The 19,822-nt window shown below is 38.9% G+C and overlaps 1 protein-coding gene across 1 annotated transcript in view; it reads right to left on the bottom strand.

The window, feature by feature from the left end:
* RACGAP1 (Rac GTPase activating protein 1) overlaps positions 1-18,485 on the bottom strand; it is a 94,526-nt gene extending 76,041 nt beyond the window's left edge. Inside the window, exons 1-2 of the mRNA XM_033947527.1 lie at positions 18,115-18,485; positions 3,118-3,206 (exon numbers count right to left, since the gene is read on the bottom strand). Of these exons, the coding sequence (XP_033803418.1) occupies positions 3,118-3,202 (85 nt within the window). The 5' untranslated portion in view covers positions 3,203-3,206; positions 18,115-18,485. The remainder of the gene's footprint in view (positions 1-3,117; positions 3,207-18,114) is intronic.
* Positions 18,486-19,822: the final 1,337 nt, after the last annotated feature.

Here is a 19,822-nt window from a genome sequence, read left to right as displayed (position 1 = left end):
TCTTTCTCTCTTTTAGGGAATTTTTCCCTTGTTTGTACTGCGAATGATACTTGCCATACACTATCCATTCTTCCCTCCCTAACCTTACACATACAAAATTACAAGGAATCAGAAAAGCTCTATGTGGAATCAGACCAAGGTCATACAAACCAAGCATACAACCTCAAAGTGGTCAGCCCGAATCACAAGTACTGTATATACTCGAATATAAGTCGAGACCCCCATTTTCCCCCAAAGAGGAGGAAAAATATGTTGACTCGAATATAAGACAGGGACTTAATATTCAAGTGCCAGGCCCTGCCAGGCTCTGCACCCTGTCCCTCTCACCTCCCCTGGCCAGGCTCTGCATGCTGTCCCACCTTCCTGCCCTGGACCCTCTTCTCCCTCTGGTGGTCTAGTAGTAGGCTCCCTCCTGTCTCCCATCTGATTTTAATGATTTTTTACTCCACCGCATACCTTTTTTGCTTCCCTGGTGGTCCACGAGTAAGCTTTCCGCGCACTTGCCCCATGCTGAGCCCCTCACTCCCTGGATGGCTGCCTCAGATCAAGTGACCAGCGGTATACCTGGCACGCAGGAGCGAGCCTTTTGAGCTCCTGCCCAACCCTGCGCCGCTCCCTGAATGGCTGCCACCAGTTCTCACGAGGTAGCTTCAGTAAATTTGAGGAATAGCTCTCTGCAAGAAAGGGCCTGTAACTCTTGAGACCCTTCTCGCTGAGGTAATAGCCACTAGAAAACTATTTTGACCATCTGATTCATCAAGGAAGCCTATTTCAGTGGTTCATATGGAGCCTGGCTGAGACCCTGAAAAATATGTTAAGATCCTAGGAAAAGAACGGAGGTTTCACCAGGGGCCCGATAGCCAGATTCTTAAAGGGAGCACTGCGTATGTCTGCAAGAGATGCCAGCATAGCCCTTCGGTCCCAAGCCCTTAAACAAGAGTCCCACTGCTTGGACTCTTAAGGGATGCCACTGTGAGTCCTTGTCAAGGCCAGCCAAGACAGAGACTGGAGCAGAGAAAGGCGCCTCCTTTTTCCCGATGCACCAATGCTGGAAAGTTTTCCAAGCCTTAGCATAGACAGACTGTTGTCAGCTTTTTAGACCTGAACAGAGTAGCAATGACTACTTCTGAATATCCCTTGCACGCTAATGCCTCACGCTCAAGAGCAATGTTATCTGGATCCTCTATGACCACTGGTCCCTGAGACAGGAAGTCCAGCAGCACCTATAGCCTGAGAAAGGAAAAGAACTTGCCGGTACAGAACGGAAAAAATACGTGCATGTTTTCTCGCTCCTGTTTCACTTCGAGCAAGGTTTTACTTATATTTGTATCCACCTTCTCATCCCATCAAGTGTTCACTGACCTGGACCCATGAAAGCGGCTAGTGCCAGCTGAAACACGGACTATGTCGGGTATGCTACCAATTGTGTTAGTTGCTCTTTAAAGTGGATATATTTCCAAAATTGGATCTCCAGGGGACCGAACCTGTAGTGTCCGACATATTAGAACAGGCCAGCTAGGTAAGTTGCCTAGAAGAAGGGTTGCCCCCTCAGCTACAGCTAAAGATCTCTGAATAAACAATCTGTATCTTCTCCCAGGCAGAACTGCCCCAAAATAACGGGGATCTCTTGGGCACTAGAAAAGCTTTTGAGAATCAGAGAAGGGAAAAAAGAAAAAAAGCAGAATAAAAGCACCTTCTCAACTCGCTTTCAGAAGGAGAAACTAAAGGAGGGGCTATGCCCAGGAACGAGGTGGCGGAGTTGAAGAAAGTTTTGAATGCCTTCTGTAGGAACCTCGCGATTATGGGGGATAACCTATGGTCAAGATTATTGAACACTTTGTACTAGAATTGGATTTTAGAACGTGTCACTCACATGAAAATAAAGTTTGCAAGCACCTGGCCACTCCTTAGAGAGAGTATTGTTCACAATTGGCTTTCACATCTCTGAAGGGAAAACAAACACCGATACTGCTCATGAAATGTAGAAAATGATGAAGTATGGGTTTGAGCATGTGCAGTGTCCCTGTCCTTAAAGCCTGCTTCTTTTCTCAGTCATACGTTTAAAAACAGGATGCATATGGGTGAAGGACAAGGAACAGATTGGGGACAGCCAGAATTGCATTTGTTCAGTGTCTCCATAGTTATTGTTCCATACTACTTGTTAATGGTGCAAGTGGAACTGGAAAAAGTCAGCACAAATTGTTGCACTTAATTTACATTGATTTCCCGAAAGATTCCATATGCCAAATTTTAAAGTTCTACTTCTCGCACCTCTTATGTAGCAGCAGAACACCCACCATATTACGCACTCCCCCAACACACGCACACACCCTCTCTCCCGATATCACCTGCACTTGTCCCTGCCTCCTCTCCCATGCCTCTCTACCTCTACATAAAAAACTGCCTTCCATTCTACAATTGCATTGTGGAAGGGGATGAGGAAGAGAAGAAGTATAGAGGGATCTACTGCTATTCCTCCATATTTTTGTTAGTCTTCTGAACAGAACTGGGGAGTAAAAAAGAAGAACACAAACTTATGAATTTTGAATGTCCTGAAAACCAATCTTGAATACCAGCCATAAATTTAATTTGTTTGCAAGGCTGGCAGAACAGTATTGACAGCAACACAGGCCCTTGCTGTTCCTCTCACTGGGTCCACATTGTACTCTCAATGCACCTCAATGGGAATTCTGGTTCTTTGTCAAATACTGTATATCTAATGCAGGATACTGTGTAATAGGCTAGATGAGGATATAGAAGATTCCACCCCAGGCACATTTGTAGCATTTAAATGTAATTGGTAGTAGAAAACTAGTAGTACAAAAGTTGCTAAAGTTCCTCGATTGTGTGTTTCAGTGATTCAGTTCTTGGGAGCAGGGCCTTAACAGGAAGGCAAGAACATGCACATTGCATTCCAATATTCTTCCCCTACCCCAGATCATAGAGCCACATTTCATGCTGGCATTTTTTTGCCTTAGATGCTTGCCCCACATGCCCATTTCTAATTAAAGCCCTACTAAAACAAACAAACAAAAAACCCACAGTAGAAATATTAATTCCCAGAGAAAGCATATTGGGATAACACCCCCCCCAAAAAAAATATATTAAAGAACTCACGTGGCTCAATTCCTTCATTCAATACATCCACTTGGCGCATGATATACTCAAACTGATTCCGTAGATTCAAGATTGTATTTGCCATTTTCCTGAAAAACAATCCAGCCATTTTACTTGCATCATTTTTTCCTCCAACTAAGTCAGCTCAATGTAGACAAAGTTAAAAAAGGCAGAAAAGGCAGATAACTGGGTCCATAGTTTCCAGTACCTTAAATCAATCTTATTTTACTTTATGGAGACTACGAACAATTAGACCCTATTTTGAATTTTCAGCCTTTAAATTATTGGTCCAGTCATTACTGTTGAGTTTCCTTGACTATTGCAATATTGCTTATTTATCAATTACTAAGAAAGACTTATTGAGCTTATCATTGATACAGACCACAGAAGTTAGATTGATTTACAGATTGAAGAAATACGTTATTTTATTGCGAATTGCATTGGTTGCCTGTGAAAGCTCGGGTATTGTTCAAGTTGAGCTGTTTTTGTTACAAGGTTTTATATAGTGCAGCCCCTTCTTATCAGTGAAGGGGAAGGGAGAATGAGGCATCCCCCTTCACTTCACCGGAGGGCCAGATCGTTCTTTGGCGGTTAGCCCCATCCCCAGCAGCCGTTTCTTCTCCTGGTCTGCCTTCCAGCCCTCTTAAGGGCTCAGCAGACCAGGACATCCCTAGAAGCAGCACAGTGAAGGGGAAGGGAGATAGAGGCATCCCCCTTCACTGCACCGGAGGGCCAGATCGTTCTTTGGCGGTTAGCACCATCCCCAGCAGCCGTTTCTTCTCCTGGTCTGCCTTCCAGCCCTCTTAAGGGCTCAGCAGACCAGGACATCCCTAGAAGCAGCACAGTGAAGGGGAAGGGAGATCGAGGTGTCCCCCTTCACTGCACCGGAAGGCCAGATCGTTCTTCAGTGGTTAGCCCCGCCCCCAGCAGCCGTTTCTTCTCCTGGTCCGCCTTTCCAGCCCTCTTAAGGACCCAGCAGACAAGGCCCCTCCTTTCTTCTCCCAGCTCACACCTTCTACCCCCTAAGGGCTCAGCGGACCAGACCGCACCCCAAATTAAAATCATAAAAAAAAAAAAAAAAAAAAAAAAAAAGACTCACTCCCAATTGGCTCCTTAGCCAGCACCCTTTTTCTCTCTTCTTACTGGTCTATTTACTTTTGTTTTACATTTCTGCCACCTAGCAGCCTGAGATCAGCCCCTGTGGTCTCCACTAATTTTCATCATGAAACCACCTCTTTGGTTCTTTCTTCTCTTACTCTGCTCACTTCTCAATACCACTCACTGAGGGGGCGTGGCTTGGAGCGCGCACGATATGGCAGCCTAACCGCAGCGCTCCCGTATCCAGGCAACAAACGGAATAAAAATAAAACTTTCACTTTGTCTAATCGCTATTAAAAATACATAAAACAACGTCGGAAATGGCAAGTATGAAGCAGGGAAAAGCTGAAAAACCTTCAACATCGGGTATATCAGCAAAAAGAACAAAAGTAACTCCCCTGTCACCATCGAGTGTGCCGTTCCCGATGGAAACTGAAGAACTCACTGAAAAGTCCGATATTATGACTGAACTGTTCAAAATAAAACTGATGCTGACTGAAAATGCCAATAAAATCTCTGAAGTTAAAGAAGAACTTCTCAACATGAAACAAGAGATCCAAACCGAAAGACTGAGAATGACAGTGATGGAAGAAAAAATGGAGAAATTTGAATCCTTCACACAAGAATATGATAAAGATAAAAAAGAAGTAGCAGCTTTAAAAAATCAATTGGTGGATATGGAAAACCGAGGAAAAAGAAAGAACATCAGAATTTTAGGACTGGCTGAAAATATTGAAGGGGGAGATCCTGTACAATTCTTGGAAAATCTTTTACCTAAACTGCTTCAGCTCAATTCAAAATGGCCGTTAGAAATTGAAAGAGCCCACAGAATCCCCACAAGAAAGCCAGTAAACCAGGCTGCTCCAAGACCATTGATATTCAAGGTTTTAAGGTACCAACATGCTCAGGAAATATTAAAAATGGCAAAAGCAAATAAAAACTTGAATTATAAAGGATCAAAACTGATTTTAGTTCCGGATTTTGCTAAATATACAGCAAACATAAGAAAACAATTCCTCACATACAGACAGCAGTTGAAAGAAAAAGGTTACATATATGGAATATATTATCCATCCACTATGAGAGTATCCAGTGGAAATAAATCCATATACTTTCAAGACCCTGCAAAACTGAAAGAATTTTTGACACAAAAAGAACCTATGTTTACATAAAAAACAGAATAAAAGGAACAATTCAGCTGAAGAAAGAAGAAAGAAGAAAGAAGAAAGAAGATGGAAAAAAGGGAAAATAAAGAAGAATATTAATAAAAAAAAAAAAATAAGACATAAGAAATGTTACTAACTGGAAAGATAATTTATTGATATAGTGGATGCAATAATATAATATTATTTTATTAAATTAATTATTAATAAAATATTAGCATCCACATTCATTAATATTAATTTAAAAAAAAAAAAAAAATTTTAATTATTAAAATATAAATAAATAAATTATAAAACTAAAATATTTATATAAAATACATATTTTAATCAAAATAGAAAATTATTCAATTATATAAGCATATTAACTTATTATGATTAATGAATAATGAAATGTTTTACAATGAATTTATCATTAAAAATACTGAAAGGAAAATTTGTTATTGTTATATTGAGAATAAGACTTAAAAATGAAATATATTAATTTATTATAAAAACAATATTTTAATTCTATGTAAGAAGATTATAATTTTATGAAATATATACAAGAAAATAATTTGATTATTGAAGGGATTAATTAATAAAATAGGTGTCTATTATAAAATTTTTATTTAATTCAATTATTCAGTCATATTAACTTATTATGGAAAAATAAGGAATTAAGTAATTGATTGGTAGATAATTAATAAAATAGGAATTTATTATAAAACTTATTTATTGATATAAAATGTATATTTTATTCAATTATTTATTCAAATTAATTTATAATGAAGATGATCTAAGAAAATGATTGAAATGTATTAATATTAATATTTTTATAAAAATGGATATATTTAATTTACATGATGAATAACAGATATATAGAGAATAAGAGCTATATTTGTAATATGTTTATTTAATAAGAATATTATATTACATGTATGCATGATATTGAATTTAATATTATGAATCAAATATATATAATTCTCAGTAAATTTATAAAATTTTATAGATTAAATGGATATAATTTTCAATTATATAAGGGTGGAAGTATAAAGAATGTATTGAATTTAGAAATATGTTTTTAAATAATATAATGAATTATTAGTTGCCTTGGGATGGAGATTTAGGTTTTGCATGACCAATGCGTGTTCCAAATCAGAATATGATAATGGGTGGGGGGGGAGGGAAAATAATGGGTGGGATAGGAGATAAATTTTTATTGAATGTGCTAGGAACTAATCTTGTAAATTATCATAGAATATTGGTTAAAACATAATTATTAATTAGATGGATATAAAAATGTATTCGCTGAATGTCAATGGTTTAAATCATCCTATTAAGAAGAAGAAATTATTATCGTTCCTTAAAAATCAAAATGCGGACATTTACTTCATTCAAGAGACCCATCTTTCGGAAATTGAATCAAAAAAATTATCTGGAGGATGGATTTCTAAATGTTTATTTGCACCGGCTTTAAAGAAAAAAGCTGGAGTGGCTGTTCTAATAAACAAAAAATGTAATGCAGATTTTAAATTAATTAATTATGATCCCTTAGGTAGATGGGTACATATCGAAATGGTTCTGGGAAATACAACCCTGAATTTATTCAATTTATATGCTCCTAATACGAATCAAATGGAGTTTTTTAAACAAATTCAACAATTACTTTTACCACTGGCTACATCTAATTTAATAGTAGCAGGGGATTTCAATGCTGTAATGGATCCGATTTTGGATAAAAAACCAAGTAAAGTTATGAAATCATTAGGCTTAGATAATTTGATACTATCTTGTGATTTAGTAGATATATGGCGAATTCTTCATTTTAATGAACAGGAATTTTCTTTTTGTTCTCAGGTCCATAAATCTTTTTCACGAATTGATTATATATTTGTTTCTAATAATATAGCGCAGCGTGTACTAAAAGCAATAATTGATCCCATTATAATTTCAGATCATGCTGGTGTGTGGATTAATCTTCAAAATTATGATGTTGAAAACTTTGATTCAATATGGAGATTTAATAATGATTTACTAGCGGATTCAAAATTTCTTGAAGATTTTAAAATAAAAATGCAAGAATTCTTTCAATTTAATGAATCAGATACTATTAATGCTGAGATCTTATGGGATGCTTTTAAAGCAACTATGAGAGGAAATATTATTTCATACTCAACATTTATTAATAAACAAAAAAAAAACAATTTCTTGAAATAGGAAAACAAATTAAATTATTAGAAAATAAATTAATTGATAAATGGGAAAATAATACATTACAAGAAATATTAAAATTAAAAGTTAAATATAATGAGATTTCTTCTCAAATTGTGAGGAAAGACATTTTCAATAAACAAGTACAATATTATGGAAATTCAAATAAAGCGGGGAAATTATTAGCAAATTTTCTTAAAGTAAAGAAAAGAAAATCTAAGATTATTGCAATTAAAGATACACAATGTAACACACATACCAACACAAAAGATATTATAACACAATTTCTTGATTTTTAGAAAGAATTATATACTTCCAATTCTTATAAAAATAAAGAACAAGATGGATTAACTTTTTTAAATTCATATATTGGACCAAATATTCCAGATCATATAAAAGGAAGTTTAGAAGAACCTATATCTTTAAAAGAGTTAGAAACAGCATTGAAGTCTCTTAGAGTTGGATCCGCTCCAGGTGGAGATGGGTATACTGTTGAATTTTATAAATTTTTCCAAAATATCATATTACCTCATCTGTTAAATTTGTATCAATATCAAATAAAGAATGAAAATATTTCTGGTACTATGGCAGAATCGATAATTATAGTCTTACCAAAACCAAACAAAGATCCTACTCTGGTATCAAATTACAGGCCTATTTCATTATTGAATGTGGATAACAAATTAATGGCTAAAGTATTAGCATTAAGATTGGCAAAAGCTCTTCCTTTCATTATTGATGTACATCAAACAGGATTTATTGCTAAAAGACATTCATCAAATAATACTAGATTAGCATTCCACTCATTAAATTTAGCAAAAAATATAAATGATCCAGCTTTTTTAATATCTTTAGATGCAGAAAAAGCCTTTGATAGAGTGGAATGGAATTTTATATACCAAGCTTTACAATGGTTTGGTATAGGATCCGGTTTTATTAAAATGATTCAGACATTGTATAGCTCTCCTGGAGCAAGATTATATATTAACAATAATTTATCAAATAGATTTAACTTGCATAGGGGAGTTAGACAAGGATGCCCTTTGTCTCCTTTACTTTTTGATATTGTCCTAGAACCTTTATTAATTGCAATAAACAAAACTAAGGAGATAAAGGGAATATCATTTACCAGTTTTGAATTTAAATTATCTGCATATGCAGATGATATATTATTATATTTAAGAGAACCGGAAACTACTATTCCATGTATACTTAATTTAATAGAAAAATATGGTACTTTTTCTGGATATAAAATTAATTGGAACAAATCTGAAATTCTCCCAATAAATGTTCATTGTACCAAAGGATTATTTGACCCATATTCATTTATTTGGAAAGAGGATGGAATAAAATACTTAGGAATTATGATCAAAAATACAATTGAAGATACAGTCAAAGAGAATGAAAAACTTTTATTGAAAAAAATAACAGAAATGTGTGAGCAATGGAATCCACTACATCTTTCTTGGTGGGGAAGAATTCAAACAATTAAAATGATGATATTGCCTGTGGTTTGTTACCAAATGAGTATGATTCCAATATTTTTTCAGGGGTCATTTTATAAAAAACTTAACAATGTTCTTACAAAATTTGTTTGGTGTGGGAAAAGACCAAGAATCGCTTTAGTATCATTACAAAGACCAATTATGGAAGGGGGGGTAAATTTTCCAAATTTTTATAGGTATCATCAAGCCTATATTTGAAGACAGGGTATGTATTGGATCCTCCCAGACCTTTTAGAAAATGTACCAGATTGGCTGTATTTAGAATGGCGGCTCCTGTTCCCTTTATATCCAGAACAGTTAATAACTATAACAATGCCTAAAAGATACAAAGACCACAGAATTTTATTTGACACTTGGAAAACATTGAGATACATCAGTAATCTGTCACCAGAACCTATTGCTAAATCTCTAAATCAATCAATATGGATAAACTCCAGGATCAGAATTGGCGGATTTAAAATCGTCTGGAAACAATGGATAAATGCAGGAATACGAACATTGAATGATGTCATATCAGAAGGATCACTGCTTAGTTTTTCACAATTGCAAAATAAATTTGGATTAAATAAAACACAATATTTTAAATGGATGCAATTGAAGCAGGCCATTCAGGTAGGGTTCCCTGAATGGAAAAATCTAAATAATCAATATAGTCTACAGGTTCTATGTTTCCAGGCGGATTTTTTGGGTCACCAAGCCGCAAAATGGTACAAATTGATATACGGATTTTTAAATAAAAAAAAGAAAACAGGTCTTAGGGATATTTGGAGTATTGAGATTGGTCAGACAATTTCTGAGTCTCAATGGCCACGATTTTGGTCCTGGAGATTAAGATCTACAAAGTCAGCATCTATGAATCAAACATGGTTGTTCTTATTACATAGAGTGTTCTGGACCCCAACGCGCCTGCAAAAAATAGATAATACTAGATCTAATAGATGCTGGCATTGTAAATTGGAAATAGGGACGTTAGATCATTTAATCTTTTTCTGTCCCTGTGTAAACGCATTTTGGAATTCAATTTGGCCCCAAATTAATAAGTTACTAGAGAATTATGTAGGACTCTCATATGACACCATATTATTTGGCACTGCAATGAGAACTAAGAGTCCGATTTCAGCAAATAATAATAAGCTATTACTAATACTAACAGGAGTCGCCATGCAACAAATTACTCAAAATTGGAAAGATTATACCAAATTAAATTATACGTTCTGGTGGAATTCTGTCTGTCATATTTATAAAATGGAAAAAATATTAGCGTTACAACAAGGGAATCTTCTTAATTTCAAGAAAATTTGGCAACCATTGACAAATTATTCTAATGATTAGTTTTCTTAGCACAATGATAAAAATTATATATGATTGGGGTGGGATTTGAATAATTAATGGAAACATATTATATAAAAAGGGGGAGGGATTTATATTTTTATGTTATTGTATAATCTTTATCATATTATATTTTAAATACTATGAATTATTAATGATAATATTATAGATATGTAATAATTAATAATATTTTTTATGATTCAAATATTGTAAGAATGGAAAATTTATAAATAAAAATTTAAAAAAAAAAATACCACTCACTGCACAAAATCTCTCTCCCCCAATACACCTGATTCCACTAATGTTAGCGAGATCTGCCCTGGCCTCAGAATCCCCGTGCAGATGTGCACCAAAAATTACCCCTTTAAAAAAATCCCTCAGGTGTCAACTATGCTTCTTTAAAGCCCATACCTACTGCCAATTTGTCCAACCTTACCTCTGACTCCCTCACTCCAATCCCAACAATGTATTGCAATGCCAGATCAGCATGCAACAAAACTTAAATATTAAATGATTTACTAGGAGATTCTGATCCTGGATTCCTGTGGATCGAAAAAGACGATTTATTTACACAAATAAATTCTGTTCCCACGGTTATCAAGGCCTCTTCTTGTTCAGAAATAGCCAGAAAGGAGGAGGCCTGGCACTTCTCTACAAATCATTCTTTGACATTCAGCTCCTCGAAAAGGGTAGTGACACACTACTAGAACATATGCTAGCCTCAATCAACAATGAGCTCCACCACCACCCACTGGGCATTTTGCTACTATATCGTCCACCAATCCCTTGGAATAAATCCTCTGAACTCGTTTTCGAGACCATAACAAGAGCTTTCCTAAAATTTCAAAGATTACTGATTATTGGTAATATCAATCTCCACCTTGACGATAACACTAGCAAGGATATGAAGGAATTCAACAACTTTCTCACCTCTCTGGGCTTTCCCTCTCCAACCCATGAAAAGGCGCATTCCCTAGACATCATTACTTTCCTTGACCTTATGGAAGATGTTCACTGGGAACACGTCCCTTGATCTGACCATTTTCTAGGTACCTTCTGTCTCCCCATTTTCATGTCTCACCTTGAGGTTCAACCCCGCACCACAAAATATATTACTTTTCGTAAAAAAAATTGCAAGCGAACAGTTCTAGACCCAATTTCTCAACCAGTTTTCCTTTTATCCCAAACCTGATACCCCAGAAACCAACTGGCCCAACCGGGTAAATCTCCGAGAGTCTACATACTGCTCTCTTGCTCCTCTATCTACCAAAACGGTCTCCTACTCCCAGAAATGCCGAGTACTGATGCGTAAATGGGAAAAATCTAAATCCCCCGCAGATAGACAGTCCTGGAGAGACAGTATCAAGTTCTACAATACAGTATTAAAAAAAACCAAAGAAGAATTTCTACAGTGACAAAATCATCAGATGCAATAACCAGAGCAGCACATTGTTTAATATCTGGCACTCCTTAAGCTCTAAAAATGACTCCTCTATTCTCCCCTCCTCTCCAGCAGCGGACAACCTAGCAAAATTCTTCAACGAAAAGGTTGCTACTATAAGAAGCTCTTTTCCATCAGCAATCACTTACAATTCTCTGGTGCCCAGTGGCACTAACCCAATCCCAGTAGACAGATCCTGGACAGTATTTGAAGCCCAGATCTCTAAACTGTGCCACAAATTAAGATCCTGAAAATGTGCCCTAGACCCGTTTCCTTCCTACCTATACGAGAAAATTCCCACGCAGGCTATTTCATCTCTCACCAGACTTATCAACTTAGCCTTACTTATCAACTCAGCTTTACATATTGCCCTGACCCCACTACTGAAAAAAAAGCTGATCTAGACCCATCCTCCCCTTCCAGCTATCATCCTATAGCAAATATTCCTCTCCCGACCAAAATGCTCAAGGCTACTATATTCACTCAGTTCTCATCTTACTTAGAGAGATTCTCCATTCTATTACCTTGCCAATATGGCTTCACACCCAATTTCAGCACTGAATCCCTGCTGACTTCCTTAATCTCAAAGATTCAACAACTTCAATCTTGTAATAAGTTTGCTATCCTACTACAATTCGATCTATCTGCGGCCTTTGATGTTGTCCGATATCCAGAGTAGTTTTGTTTTGGACTCATTCAGCTTCATTTGTACAATGATGCCCCAGGATTGGAGTTCGTTATGCAAACTGTTATATTTTCGGTGAGGTTAGTGAGGTTCGAATCTTATCTCGAAGGACAAGGATGTCATCTGCATATGTAAATAGAGTTTCAAAGGGAGATAGATGGAAGAGTTTCAAAGAAGACATATAAATGTTAAAAAGAATAGGAGACAGGGGTGATCCATGGGGAATACCACATAGCGGTCTCCAAGGAGAAGACATGGTTCCATTCATGTTAACAGTGTAAGAGCGGGATCGTAACAATTTCGAGAACCAGTCTAAGACTGTGGAATAAATGCCTATCTCAGAAAGTTGGTAAATTAGGTTTGGCCCAAAATTAGATCAGTTACCCACTCTCATTCCAGTACCTTCTGATCTCACACTGCAGATCGAATTCTCAAGCAAAGTTTTGGGCATCATTATTGACTCTACACTTTCCTTTAATGATCATATCAACACTCTGGTAAAAAACATTTTTTTAGTCTTCACATGTTGAGGAAAGTGAGATCCTGCTTCAGCCAAGAACATTTTACTGTCCTTGTACAATCAATCATTCTTTCCAAACTGGACTATTGTAACTCCATCTATCTAAATCTAACCAAGAAAAATCTTCAAAGACTTCAGCGGATCCAGAACATTGCGGCTAGGCTGATCTTCGCAAAAAGCAAATTCGATCCATGTTTCCCCGTTTCTGTCAAAACTTCACTGGCTTCCGGTGATTTCTAGGATTCACTTTAAATGTACCTGCCTAATATTCAAGATCCTACATGGCATTCTTCCTCCCCTAATTCCACTATCCTGGAATTCTTCGAGAACCGACACTACTAGATCCGCCCACAAACTCAAACTATCTTTCCCCTCGCTAAAAGGCATCATATATGCAGGTAAATTAGAGAAATCCATTTTCTTCAAATTCACTGAGCTTTGGAATAACCTCCCTGCCCCGCTGCTGAACCTAGGCTCATTCCAATTATTCCAAAAGCACCTGAAAACCTGGCTTTTCTCCAAAACGTAAAACTATCTATTTAAAATGTAAAGCTAGCTATCCTCTTCATAACCTTTAATTTCTTATTATGTCCTTTCTTCTTTTATTGAATTTACCTGTAAACCGTGCCAAATTCTATCTTTATGGAGATCTAATCTAAACCTTAAGTTTATATACCGCATCATCTCCATGAGAATGGAGCTCGACACGGTTTACAAGAACTTAAAATAGTGGGTAGAGAAGAAGAAAAAGGATTACATGAACTTATGTGTAGAAGGGGGGAGAGAAAGGGGGGAAGGATAGAGCTACAATTTGCTGAAAAGCCAGGTTTTCAGTTGTTTGCGGAATAACTGAAGGGAGCTCAGGTTCCGCAGCGGGGTAGTGAGGTCGTTCCAAAGACCTGTGATTTTGAAGAGAAGGGATTTTCCCAGTTTGCCTGAATAGTGGATGCCGCGTGGAGAGGGGAAGGCTAGTTTAAGCCTTTAGGCAGTTCTGGAGGAGTCGGGACTGGAGGAGTTGAAAGACAGTGGGATAAGAGGAGGCAGGATTCCGTGAATGATCTTGAAAGCCAGGCAGGAACATTTGAAATGGATTCTGGAGATTATTGGGAGCCAATGAAGTTTGGCAAGGAGTGGGGAGGCATGGTATGCAAATGTGATGATGTGGTATACAAAAACTTAAGGTTTAGTTTAGTTTTATCTGGCTAATAGTTTTTCCATAGCTACGCACAAATGCAGTAGAAAAACTCATGCTCTGTTCAATTTCCCTTCTGTAAAAGGTTGTAAAAGTAAGAAATTCCTAAATCACTCTTTAGCATCTCAGGCAACTTCTCATGAAAAAGAATTTTGATCATTGTTGCTCACAGCTGTTTCTTGCAGACATTTTAGAAAACATCTTTTTTTCAAATACCCGACTAGCTGACTCATTCAAATATATGATTATGTTTAATGTTTATAATCTTTTGTAAACTGCATAGAACTTTTTGGTAGTGCAGTCTATAAGTATAATGTTATGTTATGTAAAGAACTTTTGCTTATTTCCAACATACACCATACCAGTGTTTTTCAACTTCAAGTCAAGTACCCCCGCCCAAGCTCTGCCCCAGACCCCACCCCCACAATAAAAGTACTAATTGTAATGCAATTTCATCTATTAATTTTTCATATGCACACAATACAATCTTATTAATACATAATGACAATCACACAATTAAAACAAACACAGAAGCACACTGATGCAGAGAAAATGTTAATCTTCATTTATATTTGGGAGGGTTTTTCCCTAGAGGTCAAGGCAGATGACTTTAAAATATGTAATAGCCAAACACACAGTTAAGAAAAAACGTAATAATCACCATTTCACCAGAAACAGTGTAATAGATGCGTACTTCATGCCAATCAATGCACAAACCTCACAGAATGCACAAATAAATTCAAACTGAAAGGAGAAAAAAAGCTTCAGAAAAACAGTGTTTACCAGCTGCAACAGCAGCTCAAGGTGAAACTGATAAATACCTCATTGGCATTAAAAAAAACCCCTTCCTTTTAAATATAACTCTGTGCAATGCAAATGTAAGAGAAAACAATTATATAAGTGAAAAAACTAAATCTGCTGAAGATCAACGTACCATCAGCAGACTGAAATCCCCAATGGACAAGGCCAAGCAGCCTATTTAGAGTGCTGCTGGCCTGACGCTGCTTCGGTTGAAGGTAGGGCTCACTCGCAGTCGGCGGGGGAGGATGGAGAGTCAGCAGGGGTTCAGCTGCGCGGTGGGGGCGGGGTGCAAGGGTTCCGTTGCCCGAGGGATGGGAGGATGGGAAGGATAGATGGGCAAGGATTATGTTGCACATGGATATGGGAGGGAGGGAAGGATAGAAGCTGGGCAAGGGTTATGCTGCACGAGGTATGGAAGGGAGGGAAAGATAGAAGCTAGGCAAGGGTTATGCTGCACAAGGTATGGGAGGGAGGGAAAGATAGAAGCTGGGCAAGGGTTATGATACACGAGGTATTGGAGGGAGGGTAGGCTAGAAGCTAAGCAAGGTTTCTGCTGCACAGAGGGAGGGGAGGAAATATGCTGCACAAGTGGGGGAGACAGGAAAGAGGAAGAATTGGGGTGAAGCAAAAGGGAGAGATAATCATGTGCATACACCGAAAAAAAGACTTAGTGCCTTTTTTGGGCCCCAAATGAATTTTTTATTTTATTATTTATATTCCACATATCCTACAATTCTATGCAGATTACAAATTATTCAGGTACTCAAGCATATTTCCCTGTCTGTCCCTGTGAGCTCCCACTCTAATGTACTTGCCCAGGGTCACAAGGTGTAGTGTGGGATTTGAACCCACAACCCAGGGTGCTGAGGCTGTAGCTCTAACCACTTCACCACACACTGTCTTATTTTCAGGGAAACAACCTTTAGGCACCAAGCTTTCAAATGAAAATTGAGAAAAATACCCTAAAATAATACTGCAACCCAAAATAGCACTGCAACTGAGCAACTTGCTTTCAGAAAATAAACTGAGGGAACAGGAGCAGCTCCCTGGGAAAGCAGTGGATTTAAAAACATGATTGACAGTTTTCTGCAAGCAACTTGAGATACAGAACCTAGGTTTAGGACCAATAGACACATGCACTAGTTTCTCTGGTTATACACTAGACAAGGACAGGGCTGCTATTTTAAACAGTGGGTATCCCTCCTTCAGACCTTCAACTTTAAGGTACAGAAGGGGGAGCGACCAGCCCACTATACCACCAGGTCTAGGAAAAAGAATCAGAGGCAGTAGGGGAGGGAATCAGGGTGTGTTGTGACTCTGGATGAGCTGGGGGGAGATCAGGGGGGTCCCCTGAACCACCATTGACAGGGGGAGGATTAAGTCCACTAGACCAGTGTTTTTCAACCGCTGTTCCGCGGCACACTAGTGTGCCGCGAGATGTTGCCTGGTGTGCCGCAGGGCCGCCGGGCCCGGAGCTGACAGGGGGCCCGAGGCAGGGGCGCCAGTAGCTCGCCAAGGCAAAGTGAGTCGATCACCCAGGACTCACTTTGTCTTGGCGATCTAATCTATCGAGCCGATAAGTCTTCTTCTCCCCGACGTCAATTCTGCAGTCGGAGAGGAAGTTCGGGCCAGCCAATCGCTGCCTGGCTGGGCGGAACTTCCTCTCCGATTGTAGAATTGACGTCAGGGAGAGCATGCGTCGGCGTCGGCTTTGGGGCCTGTTATCCATTGGTGGGTCCTGTTCCCCGATGGCAGCGGCAGTGGCTTGGGGAACGGCAGGGAGAAAGAAAGAAAGGGGGCAGGCAGGGAAACAGAAGGAAAGAAGAGAAACAGAAAAAAAAGAAAGAAAGGTCAGGGAGAGAGGAAGAAAAAGTTGGGGGAGGGAATGAGGTGTGGAGGAGAGAAAGCATACAGGCTGATAGAAGGGAAGAAAGATTGGATGCACAGTCAGAAGAAGAAAGTGCAACCAGAAATCACCAGACAAGGTAGGAAAAATGATTTTATTTTAAATTTAGCAAAGTGGAGGCAGTATTACCACAGTTTTCAAAGGAATTTGCCCAAATAACTTAATAGTTAACTGGGTAAATTCCCAGAGATTAAAACTTCCCTTCACTTACTATGCACAGTTCTGAATTTATATCTGCTGTCTATATTTTACAATATGGTCACCTTTTACTAAACCGCAATAGTGGTTTTTAGCGCAGGGAGCCTATGAGCGTTAAGAGCAGCGCTGGGCATTCAGCGCAGCTCCCTGCGCTAAAAACTGCTATTGTGGTTTAATAAAAAGGATGGAGGGTATATTTGTCTATTTTTGTATGCTATAAAAACCAAATACAGAGAGAGACTGAGAGCTGTTGACGAAGAGCTACGTGTGTGTCTTTCTTCGATTCCAGCCAGAATATCAGCTTTGTGTTCAGCCAAACAGGCCCAGGTTTCGCACTGAATAAAGTATTTTATAATTTTTCACTATTCTGTTTACTTAATATTTCATAATAAAGTAATTATAAAATACTTTCTTTGTGTTTATTTGATTCCTATTCAAGAGAATTACTTTATATATAGTCAATATAGGCACAGAGTTAAATTTTTTAACATTTTCTAATGGTGGTGTGCCTCGTGATTTTTTTCATGAAACAAGTGTGCCTTTGCCCAAAAAAGGTTGAAAAACACTGCACTAGACCACCATTTTTTATTTGGGGGGGGGGGGGGGGGGCTGAGCCGGTTTTCCTTCTCTCTGATCAGCTGATTCGGTGTTTCTCTTGCCGGCTCCCGAGCTCCAACTGATCGGGGCTTCCTCGCCAGCTAGCAGTATTCAACAAAACAGTATTCTGCAACTATTACATAACAGAAAGAAAGAAGTCGCATATTGTACAGCACGTATATGGAAAATTACTATTAAGCCATCAAGCAGATCAGGCAACCAACCAAAAGAACAGAACCAGCAAACAGCGCCCAGCTATCCCCAAGCAGCACAAGAACAAGCCAGTTCAGCAAACACGCATTTCCCCAATTCCCTTTTGGCTGTAAGTTTTCGTCATTACTGCTCATTTTATAAAAAACAGTTTTTACTCACCACCAGCATTCACAGACTCAACCGATAAGACAAAAAAACAACCACTGCCGGCAGCAGCGCGCTATCGTTTGAATTCTCGCAGGCGTCCAATCAGCGGTCACTTCCGGGATGTGGGGCGGGAAGTTGAGAATTCTCCCAGCTACCCACAAGTCCTCCAAAATAAATACGATACCCTTTTCTAGAAATCCTTGCGGTCTAGTGACCGTGACACTTACACTCCCCACCACCGACCCGGCCGGCTCAAGAAATCCTAGTGGCCGAGATCAGGAGGAGAAATGCCCTCTTCATCCTGGAATGCACTGGGAGGGGGCCTACGACCCTGATTGGCTCAAGCGCCTGAAGCCTCACCTCACCCCACCCCCTCACCTCCGTTGAGGGGGGCCTCAGGCGCCTGAGCCAATCGGAGCCTTAAGCCTTTCCCGGTTCATCCCAGGATGCATCGGAAAGGGAAAGACCCGCCTCTGTCGGCAGGATAGATTGGAAACTCTTCCGACTCAAACTTTTCATTAGAAAGGTATGGGGTGGGGGTTGGGTCTTGACAGAGGAGCTAGTGTGGGGAGGCCCACTGGGCGACCAGGTTTTTTGTTTTTTTGTCAGGGGGATTAAAAAAAAAAAGTACGGAATGGGTGCTCATTGTCTCGACGACCACTTTTATTATTTTGTTTTAATGGGCGCAGTCCCTACTCTCCCTGCCTGTTAGGACTCCCCCCATCGGCGGAACATGGACTGCTCCCTGATCAACTGAAGTGGCGGGCATGGAGACCAGTGACTGTTTTGGAAAGTTTGGGCATGGAGGTGTGCTAGTAATTGCTATTCTAAGCAAGCGCTAGGCACAGTTCCTCTCCCTTTTACAGGTGATTCTCACCCCAAATGACATGCATATTCATATGTACATAATTAGATGAAAGAAGAAGGTTTTTCATCTAATTATGTACATATGAATACAAGATTACTGCCCCAATTGCACCATCACCAATTCTTTGGCATTTGAGTTATTCAGACCTAATTCTGGGTTCCTTGAAAAAGAATTTCGAAACATGGTCCATGTCGGGACCTGTTGAAAACTTTTAGGTTCAAACAATTTTATTGATGCAAACAACAAGAACATAGTACCAAGACACCCCGAAGGTGCACAATACCAAACAAATATGCATCATATAAATAGTATAACATACAAGGACAAAACAAGAGGAATATCAACCAAACCCCCCCCCCCCCCCCCCCCGCACACACACCATTGAGAGCGTGCAGTGGAAGGAGAGCGGAAAGGCACTCGGAGGCCCTGGACTCTGATGAGCTCCGAAGATGCCACACCACTTCCCCCCCCACTGAATCCCTTGTACCTTGTCCTTAGCAAAAGCCCAGAACCTACCCATACCCCTCAATCCCACTCCAAACCCCCCATCCTCCCAAAGGTACTCCCCACCAATACACCAAGTACTCTCCCAGCCCAAATTCCGAGCACCCACCTTAGGACACTCATCTCAATACCGCACTACAGCCCTTTGGATGCAAATCTTGCAAATATGGTTCCCAAATATTCAGGAACAACAACTTACGCTTCCTGGCCCCTCCCGCATCTCGCGCCTCCCAGATGGCCAACTGCCAATGCCATGTTGAAAACTTTTAAAAGTTAAGTGGGAGCTATTTTCCCCTCTCTTTTTTTGCCACTGAAAATATCTTTATTTATTTTTTGAATAGCACATTT

The sequence above is a fragment of the Geotrypetes seraphini genome, chromosome 6 (assembly GCF_902459505.1).
Source record: "Geotrypetes seraphini chromosome 6, aGeoSer1.1, whole genome shotgun sequence".
Classification (NCBI taxonomy): domain Eukaryota; kingdom Metazoa; phylum Chordata; class Amphibia; order Gymnophiona; family Dermophiidae; genus Geotrypetes; species Geotrypetes seraphini.
This window is presented reverse-complemented; position numbering and strand designations above follow the sequence as displayed.